Source organism: Setaria viridis, chromosome 9 (assembly GCF_005286985.2).
Source record: "Setaria viridis chromosome 9, Setaria_viridis_v4.0, whole genome shotgun sequence".
NCBI lineage: Eukaryota > Viridiplantae > Streptophyta > Magnoliopsida > Poales > Poaceae > Setaria > Setaria viridis.
In genome coordinates this window covers 3,571,318-3,587,937 of record NC_048271.2, presented here as the reverse complement: position 1 = coordinate 3,587,937, position 16,620 = coordinate 3,571,318, and the positions used below count along the sequence as shown (strand labels likewise).

At 46.9% G+C, this 16,620-nt stretch overlaps 3 protein-coding genes across 3 annotated transcripts; 2 read left to right on the top strand and 1 right to left on the bottom strand.

Moving 5' to 3' along the window:
- The first annotated feature begins 16 nt into the window (after positions 1-16).
- Positions 17-6,258, top strand: LOC117838278 (probable glutamate carboxypeptidase VP8). The gene is made up of 10 exons (XM_034718232.2): positions 17-1,086; positions 2,510-2,752; positions 3,124-3,276; positions 3,582-3,650; positions 4,095-4,182; positions 4,482-4,565; positions 4,831-4,919; positions 5,270-5,383; positions 5,621-5,755; positions 5,839-6,258. The coding sequence occupies exons 1-10, from the start codon at positions 130-132 to the stop codon at positions 6,061-6,063; spliced, it is 2,157 nt and encodes a 718-aa protein (XP_034574123.1). The 5' UTR covers positions 17-129; the 3' UTR covers positions 6,064-6,258.
- Positions 6,259-7,796: 1,538 nt separating this feature from the next.
- LOC117839676 (LOB domain-containing protein 4) lies at positions 7,797-8,615 on the top strand. Its single transcript, XM_072291155.1, has one exon. It carries the CDS (start codon positions 8,100-8,102, stop codon positions 8,538-8,540), a length of 441 nt encoding a protein of 146 aa, XP_072147256.1. The 5' UTR covers positions 7,797-8,099; the 3' UTR covers positions 8,541-8,615.
- Positions 8,616-10,382: 1,767 nt separating this feature from the next.
- Positions 10,383-16,428, bottom strand: LOC117839666 (indole-3-acetaldehyde oxidase). Its single transcript, XM_034720060.2, has 10 exons — positions 16,148-16,428; positions 13,841-15,499; positions 13,408-13,670; positions 13,094-13,303; positions 12,794-13,012; positions 11,683-12,648; positions 11,378-11,473; positions 11,161-11,259; positions 10,886-11,075; positions 10,383-10,759 (listed from the first exon to the last, which is right to left on the bottom strand). The coding sequence occupies exons 1-10, from the start codon at positions 16,284-16,286 to the stop codon at positions 10,527-10,529; spliced, it is 4,074 nt and encodes a 1,357-aa protein (XP_034575951.2). The 5' UTR covers positions 16,287-16,428; the 3' UTR covers positions 10,383-10,526.
- Positions 16,429-16,620: the final 192 nt, after the last annotated feature.

Genomic DNA, 16,620 nt, shown 5'->3' with positions numbered 1-16,620 from the left:
CAAGCAATAGGCCGGTTGGGCCAGCGCCCCCACTCACCATTCCACACGCTCTCACTCACTCGCCGCCGCCGCCAGCGCCAGCGCCAGCGCCAAGACGACCCCGGCGCGTGCACGCGCCTGGCCTGCGAAATGCCGCACGCCGTCCTGGCCCGCCTGCCCCCGGGCTCCGTCCGGCTCGTCATCGCCTTCGGGCTGCTGCTCCTCGTCTCGCTGCTCGTCCTCCGCCGCCGCCCCGCGGGGCCGCTGGCGAGGGCCAGCGCCGGCGGCGCCGGCGGCGGCCGCATCCCCGACACCGCCGCGCTCTTCCTCTCGCTGTCCGCGGGGGCCAACGCGAGCATCAAGGCCGACCTCCGCGCGCTCACGGCGGGGCCGCACCTCGCGGGGACGGCCGATGCCGCGGGGCCCGCCGCGCACGTGCTGGGCCGGCTCCGCGCCGCGGGGCTCCAAACCCTAACGCGCGAGTACTCGCCGCTGCTCTCCTACCCCGGCAACGCCTCCCTCGCGCTGCTCCGGCCCGACGGGTCCCTCCTCGCGCGCCTGTCGCTGGACGAGCCCGCGGACGAGGTGCGCCCGCGCCGCCTCGTGCCGCCGTACCACGCGTACGCGCCGTCGGGAGGGGCCGTCGCGGAGGCGGTGTACGTCAACCTCGGCCGCGAGGAGGACTACGCCGCGCTCGAGAGGATCGGGGTGGGCGTGCGCGGCCGCGTCGCGGTGGCGCGCCGCGGGGGCGGGTACCGCGGCGGGGTGGTGGCGCGCGCCGCGGAGAAGGGCGCCGTCGCCGTGCTCATCGCGGGACGACCGGACGGGGGCGTGGAGAGAGGCGTCGTCCTGCTCGGCGGCCCCGGGGACCCGCTCACGCCCGGGTGGGCCGCCACCGGCAGGGCTGAGCGTTTGGGGTTCGACGATGAGGCAGTCAAGCGGCGGTTCCCGAAGATCCCCTCCATGCCGGTGTCGGCTGAAACGGCAGTAGAGATCATTCGAAGCCTGGGCGGCCCTGCCATACCGGCGGATTGGCAGGAGGCTGGGCTCGGGGTGGACGCCGGTGGCGTTGGACCGGGCCCCACATTGGTCAACTTCACGTATCAGGTATGCCTTGCTTCTGTATGATTGAAGTTGAAGACAACTATGGGGGTATGTATACGGACAAACCGGAGGGACAACTACATCCAAATGGCATATGTAGATTGCTTTTGTCACACGACACACTCTTCCAATGTTGTTATGAAGTCATATTGCATGTTCGACTTGTCTCGATTGGTACCCTGTTATAGCGTACTGGATTGTCTGTCTATATTTGGGTGCCTCCACCTGTGGAATTATCAGTAGGGTGACTATTGCCTAAATTGTCCCGGATGCTAAAATTATGTGAGAAATTTGTGATTTGAATATTTGATTGGGTAACTTCAGTATTCGATTTCATTATTAGTTTAAGACAATTTTAGTGGTACTGTTTCATGGATCTCTATACTTATCTGCCTTTTTCACATCAACTGTACCCTTAAAGTGTGCCAAACAGCGGCTGTATTCTGGTTTAGTTTATCTCTGCATGCAGTGGGCTGTGAGTCTGGTTCAATTTTATTAATAAATTAGGAGGAGGCAATAGTAATTGGTCTATTTATAGTTAAGTTAGTAAAGGAGATCAATAAACAACAAAGTAAATTTGATGCTGTCTTATTGTCATGGCTGTGGTGGAGCTTCAAGAGGAATGCAGGGGGGAGGGGGGTTGAAGCTATTGAGAAAACAGCTGGGATTGATATTTTTATTGGTGCACAAATGGTAAAATTAGACACTCCCTTGAGAACTTTGCAAAAGGAGGGGGACCCATGGCCCCTCTAGCCTCATTGAAGCTCTGCCACTGGTGTCATGGTCTCATGGATTTACAGTCTTATTTATTAGTAGATAAGAAACTAGGTGGGTTTCAGAGTCATCAGATTCTAACCCCGGAACTATTTTTCTTATTTAGTTTGTGTATTGCATGAATTGCTTAATCAGCATGCCAATACACATGACCATAATGTCAGAAGAAGATGATGATTAGTTTATCCTATATAAATTACCTGATTTCGCGATGGTGGACTGACCGCTTCCTAGGACGAAGCCCTTCCCTGAATCAAATTAGAGCTATGGACTAGTATTTAAATGCCACAGTTATGCAAGAAGTATTTTGTTTTTGGCCTCTGTTCTGCTGTTGTTGACATTTTTTCCACCGTGTTGTGTTTATTCTATACTACACCCTTGTCACCATGTACTTCAACCGGGTGACCTTTTAACTGCACGACTGTCCATAAATCCATGTTTTGTAGTTTTTTGCTTTTGTGAAGTACAATTGTTCATCCGAACAATATTTTAGAATGCATGTTTTCATCATTGTCACCTATGGTATGCTATGTTCATGAATACGTGCTGTAGAGTGTAGACTTTCATATTGTTGGAAGTTTTGTGCAAGTACTTATGTACTTGTACTTTCTAGACAGATCAGACCATGATTGCTCTTATCTCTTTGTTTAAGGAGGACAGGAAGTTTGAAACAATACAAGACATTTTTGGTGTCATAAAAGGGTCTGAAGAACCTGACCGTTACGTTATACTTGGTAACCACAGAGATGCATGGACCTATGGAGCAGTTGACCCTAACAGTGGGACAGCTTCACTTCTTGACATTGCTCGGCGTCTTGGAATAATGCTGCACTCAGGATGGAAACCACGGAGGTCCATCATCCTTTGTAGCTGGGATGCTGAAGAATTTGGGATGGTAAGTAGACATGGAAGAAAGATGATATATGTTACTGTATAAACGTGAGGTATATATCTATAAGCGGACCTAGATATGCTCTTAACATTAGATATGTTGGCCATGTTTATTGTTTAAACCACATACAACACAGCTGTGCAAAAAACTCTTGATAATACTTAGCAGATGCTGGATAGCAATGTTGTAGTTTAATTGTTGTTGCAATTCAATACATTAGAATAAGAATTTTTGGATAAATTTCTGCCGTTGGTTCATCTATGGAATGCGTTTTTTCTGCTTTTAGATCAGGTCATGTTTGTATGCTATCTAGTTGTTAGCTTTACTTCTTGTTGCTGTTATTTTGTCTATATTTTGAAGGTTGCTTTTTCCAGATTGGATCTACTGAATGGGTTGAAGAGAACCTCGTAGATCTGCATTCCAAAGCTGTAGCTTACTTGAATGTTGATTGTGCTGTGCAAGGTGTGGGGTTTTTTGCTGGCTCCACTCCTCAATTGGACAAACTCTTGGTTGATGTTACAAGACAGGTAGAAAGAATTTTTTATTGCACTCTTGTATGTTTCTATTTTTTATTAGAAATTGTATTCACTTTTCACCCAACTAGCTAAGGTCTGAAATCATGTTGTAGCAAAATTATTTATTATTGGACAGCATGGTTTTATAAACCTAGCATCATCTAACCTCTTGCGTATGTTCGAAACAACTTAGCTTGAGACATTGAGCAGTAGTAGTACTCAAAATTATATAGTTGTAATGCAATTGTCTGCAGTACAGCTAAGCTAGGCATCAAGAATGAATGCATGAGACTATATTTGAAACTTCTATTTTCCAGGTCAAGGATCCTGATGTCATGGGAAAGATGGTTCATGATACATGGAATGAAATGGATGGCGGCATCAGTGTAAGAATTAAGAAGTTTTAAATTTGTTCTGCATATGGAGAGTTACACCACAGTTGAGCAACTTACACTATAGTTCGTTAATTACACTTTTTGTACTGATTTGACCAACCTTGTGTATTGTAATGTCAATAAATTATACTCTACCAGCACTACCACCAAAAATGGAGACTGGTCTATATCTTTGCTTTGTGGCAGTTTTGTTGTTAATTCATGACCTGCTTAGACTAAATGCATAGGGTATGGGGGAGCATATTTGGTTCTGCCTGCTCTTAAATCTGACTTTGCCTATAACATCCTCCCAGTTTTCTCATCACTTCTTTATCTGCTTGGCTTAGTATTTATTCTTTACAGAAAAAGCCAAAGCTAGATCATTTCTAATGACTCATCACTGCTGTACGTGCCTTATATTTGTTTATCTATTTCTAAAGAATGTCATATCTGCAGATAGAGAGACTTGCCAGAACTGATTCCGACTTCGCTCCATTTCTACATCATGCTGGAATTCCCTCTGTAGACTTGTACTATGGAAAAGGTATGCCAAAACAACAGATTCTTTTCAGAAGAGGAAATAAGCAGTTGCTAATGTAGATTTGTTTTGCTGGAACTTTGCTCGTGGATCATGTGATTTAACTATTTTTAAGTTTTTTGTCTGAAATATACATGCAGTTTGGGGCTATGTATGCCTATCATTTATTTCTTAATATTTTTTCATCGGCCCACCTTAAAGTTTACACACACAATTTCTCCTTTTGCTCTATTTTGTCCTATCTTGTGTCATGTTCTTCTAATGGCTGGTATTCGTTATCGCTAACCAATGTAGTGCTAATGCAGAATTTCCTGGTTACCATACTGCTCTCGACTCTTATAATTGGATGGAAAAGTTTGGGGATCCGTTGTTTCTTCGTCATTTGGCTAGTAAGTAACAATATAGTTAGTGAAAATGCCTTTTTTTTTAAAAAGAGAGAGAGAGCAGAAGGTCGCAGCACTTGCGATATTGCTGCTCGATATCATGATTGAGTGTACTGATACGGAAGGGGTCAACAAGAAGAATGAACTGTTGCCTATAAAGCTAGATACATACTCAACAACTTTTGAAATTTTGGTGCGTCAAAATAATGTATCGTTAGTATTTATTTAAGTAATCCTTGGGAGTGCTCATGTACTTTTCCTGCTTCACCAGTCACAGAAATTTGGGGACTATTGGCTCTTCGATTGGCAGATGATCCTGTGCTACCTTTTGATTATCAGGTTTACGCTTCACAGTTACAGGTACATTGACTCTTCTCATAATTGTACTGGAAAGCATTCATATAATTTAGCTATTCACTCCCTTTTGTTAGTGGGTTATTTATGCACACTTGATTTCTACCATTGCAAAGATGTATGAATTTGAGAATACCACCTAATGCATGAGCAACATCGTGGATGGTATTTCCAACTTGGTGGTTTAATCTGTAACTTCAGTGCCAGTGATAGATTTTTCACTTTAGGACAAGGATATTTCCATCTAAGATAACTCACATGTTACATAAAACCACCAACAATTTGCTTTCAGTAACCAGTGTAGCATATGATATGATATATATTTTAATATAGGGTTGAAATTTACAATGTCACAGGAGCATACAAATGCACTTTCTGCCCTGATGAGCAATAGTCAAGCAGTCAATCTGATGAATGGATTCATCAATGATCTTTCTGGTGCAGCTACGGAAGTTCTGAAGGAGGCGAAGGTATTGTCTTACTGTGCTTCTGTTTTCATATATTCAGGTAGTCCAACGCTTAAACAAATTTGCATCTTTGCTATATTTGGACAATAGACTTTTTAAGCTTCCAGAGTTTATGATCTGGATGCCTGAAACATTGAACTAGTAACAACGACTTATCATTTGAGTAGCTTGTTCAATATTTTCACAACCTGGTGATTGACTTATCACGTGCTCCTTTGTTGGTTTGGATCCAAAATCCAGAAACTGCAGCAGCTAGATTTATACGATGAGCATGCTAGGATGAGAAGGCGATTGTTGAACGATCACCTCCTACTTGCTGAAAGAAGCTTCCTGCAAGCGGAAGGACTTCAAGGAAGAGCATGGTTTAAGCATCTGGTGAGCAACGCCGTAGCTTGTTCAAAATTGAAAATTGTTAACTCTCTGCACCATTTGTCTTCCGACACCCTTTATTCTCCCAGCTGTATTCACCTCCTGAGGACTATGAAAGCAAGCTATCGTTCTTCCCTGGGATCGCCGACGCCATCTCACGGTCGGGCAACCTGAGTGCCGAAGAACGCGAGGTGTCAATTCAACATGAAGTGTGGAAGGTCTCCCGGGCAATTCAAAGGGCTGCGAGTGTTCTTAGAGGTGAATTCAGTCGGCAAAATGAACCGTCAAATTTGAGTTCCTTGGTGACTCCATGAGACCATGAGGCGTGTTTGTAAATAAAACAGTACTCCCTCCGTTCCAAATTATAAGTCATTCCAACTTTCTTGGAGAGTCAAACATTTTTATGTTTGACTAAAATTATAGAGAAAATCACAAAAATTTATGGCATCGAATAGATATATTATGAAAATATATTTAATGAAGAAACTAATGGTACCTATTTGATATCATGAATGTTAGCACTTTATTGTATAAATTTGGTCAAACTTGAGATGTTTTGACGCTCCAAGAAAGTTGGAATGACTTATAATTTGGAATGAAGGGAGTAGGTGCTTATCACGAAATGTGATGAAATATATATTGCGTTTCGGTGGAAGAGCAACAATCCGACTTTACCGGCATGGAAGGAAGCCGTTGTCACTTCCCACGTTCCCATATGCACACAACTTACCACCTAGTATACATAATACATGAACACATCGTCCTTGACCATGCAGCATCCTCAAATAGTGTGCTTACATAGCACTAGGAAGCTCTTTTTATGTAGCTCACATTGCAAGCTGGTTCAGGGAAGCATAAACATGATGGCTTATGACGGAGTGGAGCAGTGGGCCTCACCGGGGGCCACCCCATTCAGATTTCTAGCACAGCGGCAGTACTGGAAAAATGGCCTGGGCCCATGTATAGAATCCCAAGCATTAATTTGGATTGGTATCAAGCCAACTTAAATAGAAGACCTCTCTGCGCAAGTGAATGAGAGAATGTTTCAAGGTTTAAATGCCCCCACGTAGTCTCTGTTCGCGATCATGTGCCCCATGGCAATGATAAGTGTCAATGCCATTATCCAAAACTAAATAGACGGTCATTGCTCCTAATCAATGGGACGTCATTATAGGATAATCTTTCCTATAAGAGGATCTAGAGATATCCTTTAATTGGGCGGTTACTACTCCCAATTAGTGGGAAGTCATTATAGATGAAATGGTTAGGGGTTGCTGTCTCCTCTATAAAAGGACCTAGAGACGTAGGTAGAAAAGACGTGAAATCCCCGCAATCTTTCTCCACTTTCTCTTTTTCCCTAGTGAATTGTGTGGTGGTGCTATTGAGGTTCTGTGGTGTGCACCGAGAAAGAGGACGAGCCTATATTTCTGAACTGTTGTTTCCACGAAGCCTGTACTAGAGGTGGCAGTAAGACGACAATAAAGGTTCTTCATCTTAATGTTTACATCCCTGCTAACCATTTACATTACTGTTTATATCTTTTTATCTGCAATTAGATTTGATTACCTTAAACTAATATCTGGTTTAATAATACGCATATATTTTGACGAGAAGTAGGCCGGTGGAGAAACGAACTCAATTTTCGTTTCCACGCACGAAGAATCTTGGGCTCCTTTTTCTTGTCCTGCACCTGCACCAAAAAATACAGAAGAAACTGCACCGCGCGGCGGCCCTGGCAAACGGCCCCAAAATTTCTTTCCCGGCTTGGATGGAAGCTAGCCGTTGAACCCTTCCATATACACTCTCCCCGTGCCATACATAATCACAAGATCATTCGAAGCGCGCAGCATCTTTGCTAGATCCTCAAAATCTCTCAACAAATCTTCTCTCCCTCTCTGCAAAATCTCCCGCTAGATCATGTCGAAGAGCACGGAGGCTGGCAGGAGTGGCAGCAGGCGGTGCGCCGCGTGCAAGAACCTGCGCAGGAAGTGCGCCCAGGACTGCATCCTCGCTCCCTACTTCCCGGCATCGGATCCCCAGCGATACGCCTGCGTGCAGAGGGTCTTTGGCGCCAGCAACATCGCAAGAATGGTCCAGGTAAACCATGCCTCTTGATCTTAAATACACTTTTGTTCTTGCCTCCAGCATAGTTTACCATCATCCAGCATTAACACGCAAGGCATTACTCCATCCGTCCTAAATTAATATTTATTTTGATTTTGCTAGATATATCACTTTTGCTATATATCTACGTGCATACGGGATGGAGGGAGCACAAGTAAGCACTAAGCAGTAATCACCTCACACTTGTTCTTCTACGTAGCCTTTTCTTTTTGCGAAGTAATGCTCGATGCTAATGCAAGATTTGGCAAAAAGTTGCGAAGTAATGGGCGTGCCATTTCTTGTCGTGTACATGCAGAGCCTCCCTGTCCACGAGCGCGGCAAGGCAGCGGACACGATGGCGGCGGAGGCGCGCTGGCGGGTGCAGGACCCGGTGTACGGCTGCGCCGGGATCGTGGGCCGGCTCCAGGGAGAGATCAAAGCCGCGCAGTGCGAGCTGGCCAGGACCCGGGCCCAGATCGCCATGCACGCCGCGGCGGCGGCTCGCCCGCAGCCGGTGGTGGACGCCCGGCTGAGCGCACCGGCGCAGGCCGCTCCGCCTCCGCAGGAGCAGCAGCAAGGCGACGCGCTGGTGATGCAGCTGGACCCGTTCCAGGGGTTGGATGCCTTGCTCATCGATGATTACCGCGCGGTTGTCGATCTGGTTGATGATGAGATGAACACTGACTAGGCTTCCATTAAAATGATCCAGTACTCCATCTCAAAAGAACTGAAATAATATATACTTCATCAAGTCTAATGTGAAGTACTTAGTTTTAGCCTTATACACGACAGAGTTCCGGTCTGATAGATCCGGATTCGGTGGTATCATTCTATCAGATGGAGTGTGGTGCTGCAGCAGCACTACAACGGAGGGTCCTGCATGGCAGTAGCCTTCTTGATGTGGTGCAGTCCGCTTTTATCGGTTCTCTATTGACGCAGGGCCACGCCTGGAGGTTTTCGACGAATACATGAGCGGGAACGTTTGTTGGGTGCCGTCATGGCAAGTGGAACGGTGAGGCCGCGTTGACGCCCAAATGTAACCGGTCGGGTGTGGCGGTTTTGGAGTTGAGTTACCCATGTTGATGTTCTAATCTAACCGGCCGAGTCTGTTTTGTTTTTCTTTTTTTTTCCTTTTCTGCATATGGCCTCCCAGAGCTGTGGTCTTATATTTTTTTTCCACTATATCAATGAAACACGCACTACCTCATGCGGTTCGTTCAAAAACAGACAGAGTTCCGGATTTAAATACTCCAAACTTCCATTTTGTATCTTATGAGCAATTGTTTGTACAATCCCTTTTTTTCCCAAACGAACGTCGGTGGGCATTTGTGTTGTACTTACTATCTTTGACCATATACTATCGAAATGTTTAAGATATTTAATGCAAAGTTTAATCATAACATCAAAACTAGTTCAGGAATCACACAAAATACGGATAAACCGTTTTTTATTTGTAGAGAAAATAGTACACTGTACTAGTATTCGGGTTCTAAATTTTTGTTGTCCATGCGTAGAGCCGCGGAGCGGAGGACGATCCGCACGCCGTCCGTTTGATCAAAACCCAGTGCTCCTGATTAACCCTGTTGAGAAACTGAGTGTTGAGAGACCAAAGCAAAGGAAGCGAGAACCGCGGCAAACGCGAGGCTGGCTGGCTGGCCGGCGGCGGCGCCAATCCGCGGGTCCAGCGCCGCTAATTCGACCGGTCTCGCGGCCCGCCGCTCATCCTTGCGTGCTCCCGTTCTTGCTTGCGATCTCCTTTGTGATTGGGAGAGGGTGTTCTTCGTGCTCCTGTTCCAACGGCTTGTAGGCTGGCCTCTTGCTCCCTGCTGTTGGCATTTTCCACATGCCAGTGAGAACACTGCTGGTGCCTCTACTTCGTCACGCGTACTTCCTGCTGTTGATGGTGCCATCAAATTAAATGCCGGGGTCTCTCTCCATGGTCGTTGGCCTTCCCTTCTTGGTTTCCTTCCCTTGAAGGACGTTGGACGGTGGCAAGTGAAACCCGAATGTGCTACGAAAGGTGTTGCCATTGGTTTCAGGGGAGGTTGGTGTCTCCGGTGAGCTTCGATCGGTATGGTTCCATCACCCTTAGTCCCCGCTTCATTGTGCGGTCCCTTCATCCTTTGTAAATTCCTCCCCTCGTTGGACGTGGAAGGACAGCAACGGTGTGCTGCAGTGACGACAGGTGATTGGAAACGCATTGACCTTGTAACCCGGCAAGTATGCTACTCGGGGTGGTGCCCATCGGCAATCGGCGGATGTTTACAAAAGGTTATATAAGTATGCTCGGTCCTTCAGGTTGGAGTCTCTCTAGGAGTTATTTGTTGTTTTCCTTATCTTTTCTCCTAGTCCCGTGTTTCTTTCGCCCACATGTTTGTGTTGTGCTGCGCTCACAACTACTGATGGTGTGTTTGAGTTGTACCTCTGTGCTCTATAATCCATGGTTTGCCACAATTTTTAATTTCAAGTTAAGACTGGCATATTGCCCGCCGTAGTTCCCGTCAAAAAAAAAATTGTTCATCACTCCTGATTCACATGATCACAGCTCTCTGCTTGGCATTTCTCTGTCATCTGTACATTAGAGCAACACATAGCGAAACATGCCATTATTTTTATTTTATTTACACCGATTATCAACCTCCTGCACGGGCAAGGCGCTTGCAGCCTGCTGGATCTATGGTTCTGCGGTGGATGGGCCGGCCGACAGGCTCTGGAGGTATCGCTCGACGACGTCGAGGCCGTAGAGCTCTTTGACAACGGGCATCGTCGCCGGCACGTCCATCTGGAACGTGACGGCGGAGTTCTCAGGCCCGGTGCAGACCGAGAACTCCTTCCTGGTGGCCCTGATGGCCTCCCTCATCGCGCAGTGCACCGAGGCCGCGAGAAGAAGCGGCGGCTCGCCCGACGCTGCAAAGATCCAGTCCACACTACGTCAGGGTCACGATCTCATGTCGCAGCATTTTCAGTTCTCAATAGGTTGACAAGGTCTGCAACAAAGTTTGTGGGGATGAAAAATCGAGGGAAGAGGTTCACCTTTGGAAGAGAGGACACGCTTCTTGTCGCGGGCGCTGTTGATCAGCTCGACATTGAACTGCTTCGGGATGGTGTCGACCGTGGGGATCTTGTACGTCCATGTGCCGTCGTGGATGACCATGCCGTCGGAGTTCGTTGCGTACTCCTCGTTTGTGAAGAAGCCCACTCCTTGGATGAATGCGCCTTCGACCTGAGTGAATCAAGAACATTGTTCAGAGCAGCACATTTCCATTGATACAATGATATGCCCAAACTGTTTTTCTTTTGGAGCTAACCTGACCCAAGTCCACAGCAGGGTTCAGGCTCTGCCCGCAGTCATACATGAGGTCGCTCCGTAGGATTGTGGTTGCTCCTGTCAGGACATCAATCTCGACCTGTGACGAAATTTCCAATCACTTGTCAGCATTGAGCAGGACTGAAGCTGCAGCCTCCAACACCTTGGCTTGGTGTTTGCATTTGCAGTGCTATCATTGCAATTTGGATCAGGGATACCTCACTGATGCCAGCTCCATAGTTCAAGTAACTTCTCAACGTTGGATCAGGGGTCCAGTACGCATGTGCCGATAAGTTCACACTCTCCATCCTTGCCTGCAAATGATGAACAGATACCATGAGCAATTGGATCATTTAGATAGTGAGTTCCTCACACTTGTTTGCTACTGCTACCAGTTGCAGTATATTGATGATGGAAAGGGGTGAGGCAGAAGACTCAAATAACTGTAATCCTTGGCATCTCTTCTAATCAGGTTAATTGGCATGTTACCAACAAAGTTTGTTTTCATAAGGTTTATTCTCACCTGAGCAATCAAGGCACTCCATTCCACTGTGCCAGCCTTAGCCTCCAGATTCTCCTTTATAGGCTTCAGCCTCTCAACAAGTTCAGTGCACGACTGTCGAACGGCTTCACAGCTATTTTCAGAAGTGGTGCTCCCACCAGTGAACCCTCCCTGGATCATGCTCAGTGAGTCGGCCTGGATAACCCTCACCTTATCAAGGAGGCATTCACCCCCATCAGGACACAGCTGTCCCAACCCGAATGCTGTCATCTGCTTCACTTTCGTCCACAAGCCTTGGCCTATCTCAATTCCTCCAACCTCGACAGCAATGGAACCATCATTCATGATGGACACCTTGCCTGGAGACGGACGGAGGCGTACCTCATACGTGATCGGCACACAAGAAATGCCACGTTTCTTCCACTTGTTGCTGCTATTGAAGTGTTCTACCATAGTAGCTCTGTACTGATAATCTGGAGATGACGCTAGCTTATCGAACATGGAGACCAGGCTGTAGGTAGCAGCTTCGCCTGCACTTTCTCCATAGAACACTGCAAGGCTGTCGAAGTCATGAAGGTTCTTCCTCCTGATGGTGTTAGTGTCAACCGAGAGCGTGGATGCAACATGCTCAATGATGGCTTCTGCAATGAAAGAGCCCTGCACATCTCCAGGAGCCCGCATTGTTGACTTCGATGAGACATTTGTCTTGCAGACCTTGATGTCAAAATCAAGAGCGCCCCAGTTGTACTTGTTGAAGCCGCCTATGATAGTAGATGGCAACAACGCACTCAGATCCGGTGCTATTCCAGCATTGAGACCAAGATCGAGGTGTACAGCCGTGATTTTGCCATCTGACTTGAACCCAACTGAGTACTTCGCCTTCATAGGATGTCGCCCGCCAGCTATTATCATGTCTGTCTTGCGGTCAAGGTACATCTTAACAGGACGCCGCATCTTGAATGCGGCAACGGCACATGCACATGCAACCTGACAAAGAGGAAATTCTTGGTCATCTCTAACACATTTGTATTTCAAACAGTCTTCTATTGAGATCATGAGCTTCAGCTGACTGTACATTTGTAATTGAAGAAAGAAATGTTTAGCAAAGCAAAGCTATTTAGTCAGGACTTACATGCATTGCTTTCATTCCCTTTCCACCAAAGCCTCCTCCGACTCTTCTGGTGATCACACGGACATTGTGAAATGGAATGCCAAGGCACCTTGCAACCACACTTTGCGTGATCTCAAGCAATTGTGTTGAGGAATAGATGGTTATACAGTTGTCTTCATCTGGAATAGCTAGTGCGACTTGTGTCTCCATGTAGAAATAGTATTGGGATTCAAGTTTGACCTATGGAAACAAAAAACTGTTAGTGTGTATGTGTGGCCTAAACTCGGAGTATTTACCTCCTGAACATAACGAAGTATGTACCTCTGCTGATAAAATTTTGTGATCAGCTTCAGACATCCCTTGGTTGTAATCACCAACTGGCTTTGGAACTAAAAATGGTGGAGTTTGGAAGTAGCTGCTGTGTTGGATGGCATCTTCTATTGTCAGAATCGGTGGCTGCAGGTTTTCTGTGCTATACTCAACAACAGCTTGTTTTGCAGCCATATAAGCATACCTCTGTGTTTCAGCAATCTGATTGATTGAAGAGCAACATGACAAGGTAAGCTTGCCAGATTTTACCCATAAATATATTAATCTTTTATGTATAATATTAAAGAACAGTTAAGAAACCTAACCACGACTCCAATATTTTGACCAGCAAATTCAGCAAGATGGTCCGCAAAAAGCGCTTCATCTCCCAACATTGGGAAGCTGGATCCAATATTTTTCCCGCCGCTTGGAATGTCCTTCGCGGTGATGACTGTGATGATCTTCTGTGAGGCCAAAGATGATTTGAAGTTGATGCCCTTCACATAAGCATGAGGGTGTGTGCTATAGATAAATGATCCATAGAGGCAATCCTTAGGAGCAGGGATATCATCAACGTACACAGCCTCTCCTGTGTAAGAAAAATGGATATGGTTAACTGTTTTTTTTTTCAAGAGATGAGTTACAGTAATCAATAAATGAGGAAAAATATGCTGAAGAAAGAGGTTGAAAACTGAAGTTCAAGCTATGGAAATTTAATGTACGTTAAATCAGTTTCTACGTTGGAAAAGTAATATGTACCAGAAGCTTGGAGCTCTGCCCCTGCTTTCTTGATCGGCTTGCCGACTGGCTTATATTCATTACTGAAAACCATTTCTTGTCTTGAGCATATTGGCACATCACTGCTGTCAACCTTAAGATGCTCCTCTGCCGAGTATCCAGTGCTACCATTTGTAGTCTCATTAGTGTGTGACCCATTGGTAACACTAACCTTTGCTGGTTCGTTGAAGCTGCTGGCTAAGGAAGATAAAAAGGTGAACAAGAAACTGACAGCCAAGCTGATTCTATACTCAGGATGTGTTATGTCTTCTGATGGTGTAATAGTTTCTTTAAGCAACTGAACCGCTTCTAGTATAACAGACGAGCTCACCGATTTTCCATTGAGGAAATCTTCTACCTTCCTAGCTCTGATGGCATGATCAACTCCATAAGCCCCGAATGCTAAGCATATATCCTTAATGAGATGCTCACCTGACTCTACATCCACTGAAGTCCTTGCCAAGAAACCAGAATTGACATATGAGACAGCATTGCCAAATGGACGAGGGGCTGCTCGGAAAGTCTCAAAGGTGATGCCATCTGAACCCCAATCTGGGATAAATATGCTCAGCAACAGGGTCCTAGAATCACATGGAGGCTGTTGTAAGAACTCCTCCAAGGTGAGGCTTAACCTTTTGGAAACCATCTGGATAGTGACTGTAGTACCTGCAGCTAGCAGTATGGTTGCAATATCCGATGCAAACTGCAACCTCTGTGCCATGATTATGTTTCCACCTATGGTTGCAGTGTTCCGAACAAATGGTGAAGCTACTTTGTTCATGTGATCAGCAATCTTTCTAAAGACTAGATTTCCATCCGACAAAACCTCGACAGCTTTAGAGATGGACACAACCGATCCAAGCTCAATTCCCTTGCTGCTTCTGTTGATGACTAAAAGCTCTGGGATTTCTTTGATGTCAATGTACTTGTCATAGAGGTCCTCATCCTTGTACACTCCAGACCCGGTGTTTGAAGCCACAATCTTCACAGAATTCTCATCAAACCAGTTGGAATTGAACACCCTGTGAAGCTCTTCGATGCTCTTAGGATGATACCAGCCATCATCGGAGACTGCCACTGGAGAACTATTCGTGTGCTCCATCGAGCACTTGATCTCGGATTTCAGGAACTCCGGGAAGGTGCAGACGGCGTCACTGTTGTAGCCTGGTAATTTGCTGATATGTGCAGGTTCGTCGCCCTTCTTCCAGAAGCAGTTGAGACCCAGGTCCTCAAGATCGACGTCTGCTGCGAAGCTCTTGCAGGCGTCGACTATGGGCCTGTAGCCGGTGCATCGGCACAGGTTGCCGGACACCGCCTTTTCAGCCTCTGAGGTGGTGAGCTTGGAGAAGCCTGTGGGTGGGGCAGGACGGCTGGCCTCCTTGTCGGCCTTGACGAGGGCGGAGAAGATGGACATGCACATGCCGGGCGTGCAGAAGCCGCATTGCGAAGCGTGGAAGCCGGCCAGGCGCCGCTGCACGGGGTGGTAGCCATCCCTGGTGTTGCCGATGCCCTCGCTGGTGGTCACCGAGCAACGGTCTACGCTGTGGAGCAGCGTCAGGCAGGAGCTCGCCGAGAACTCAGTCACCTCGTCGGTGGCTGGGTTGTACTTGGAGACGAGGACCACGCATGCACCGCAGCCACCTGCCGCATTAGGAAATCGAAGAAGTGCAGCAGGTTAGCTCATTCTTTTTTCACTGAACACACAGGACTACAAGAGCAGCTGTGTTCTGCATCATCACATTTAGATAAAAAAAAGTGTAAAGAATGATACCATCTTTTTCTGAAAAACAAGTGCACATTGTTTTTGTTTAAAAAAAACAAAGGAAGAGTTTCCCAGGCGAAGACTAACTACTTGTAGTATTAGCTTCATGTTTATGTTCCAGATACCATTTCTCATAAAAATATAGTATTGAAATGCAAACGATTTCTTTAAATTTTACCCGAGAAACAGTGCTGGCCTAGTCTATTTTCATAATCTCCGTACCATGTGCCACTTTCTCAACAAGAATCACATTTTTATTTCTTCTATCCTATCAATCTGGACAGCGCCACCACCCCTCAGTGCTCACTGCCTCTGTTCCTTACGTAGTCACACGGCATAGGAACTGAAGCTGAAATCCGCATGCACGGTAAAGCCTCAAGCCAACAAACCGAAGGATTGTATTTGTATGCTACCATGTGCTCTGTTTTCTGTTTTTGTTCAGACTTGACATGCTTCCAATCTTCAAGGAGAGGCTAAATAAATTGAAACGAAAGCATGGGTGCACAACTGAACAAGGCCGTGTATACCTTCGCCGCAGCCGAGCTTGGGGCCCCTGACGGGCGTCCGGGTGCGGAGGAACTCGAGCAGCGTCGTCGACGGCTCCACGCCGGCCGCCTCGTACCTCTGCCCGTTCACCGCCACCACCACCAGCGCCCGCTTCCCCATCTGAAGATCTCCTCTCTCCCCCGCGGCCTCGGTGATCACTGAGCACTGGCCACCACCTCCTGTCTTTTGCTCCTTCACTGCACTACACCTCACCTGAAGAGAGTGCACGAGCACGACGCGGACCTGATCACCTGATGCCACTGCTCTCGTGTGTGGCTCTCGGGCGCGGTCCTGGCGGCGCTTGTTTATAGAGAGCTTGCCATCGGGCGGCGGCTGGGTGATGCACGCGCTGACGACGCCGGCCTGGCTGCGGAAGCGGTGATGCACGCTTTGGATCGTGACCAATTAGATATCGATGCATGCGCTCCCAGAGTCTTGGGCTGATGATCCATCT

Excerpts from the sequence above, each read along its gene's own strand:
- LOC117838278 (XM_034718232.2), top strand. The coding sequence starts at position 130 with ATGCCGCACGCCGTCCTGGCCCGCCTGCCCCCGGGCTCCGTCCGGCTC. Across the intron at positions 1,087-2,509 it reads TGGTCAACTTCACGTATCAG|GAGGACAGGAAGTTTGAAAC; the intron begins GTATGCCTTGCT and ends TCTTTGTTTAAG. Across the intron at positions 4,566-4,830 it reads GTTTCTTCGTCATTTGGCTA|TCACAGAAATTTGGGGACTA; the intron begins GTAAGTAACAAT and ends CTGCTTCACCAG.
- LOC117839676 (XM_072291155.1), top strand. The coding sequence starts at position 8,100 with ATGCTAATGCAAGATTTGGCAAAAAGTTGCGAAGTAATGGGCGTGCCA.
- LOC117839666 (XM_034720060.2), bottom strand. The coding sequence starts at position 16,286 with ATGGGGAAGCGGGCGCTGGTGGTGGTGGCGGTGAACGGGCAGAGGTAC. Across the intron at positions 11,474-11,682 it reads GGAGTGCCTTGATTGCTCAG|GCAAGGATGGAGAGTGTGAA; the intron begins GTGAGAATAAAC and ends CATCATTTGCAG. Across the intron at positions 11,076-11,160 it reads CTGCTGTGGACTTGGGTCAG|GTCGAAGGCGCATTCATCCA; the intron begins GTTAGCTCCAAA and ends TGATTCACTCAG.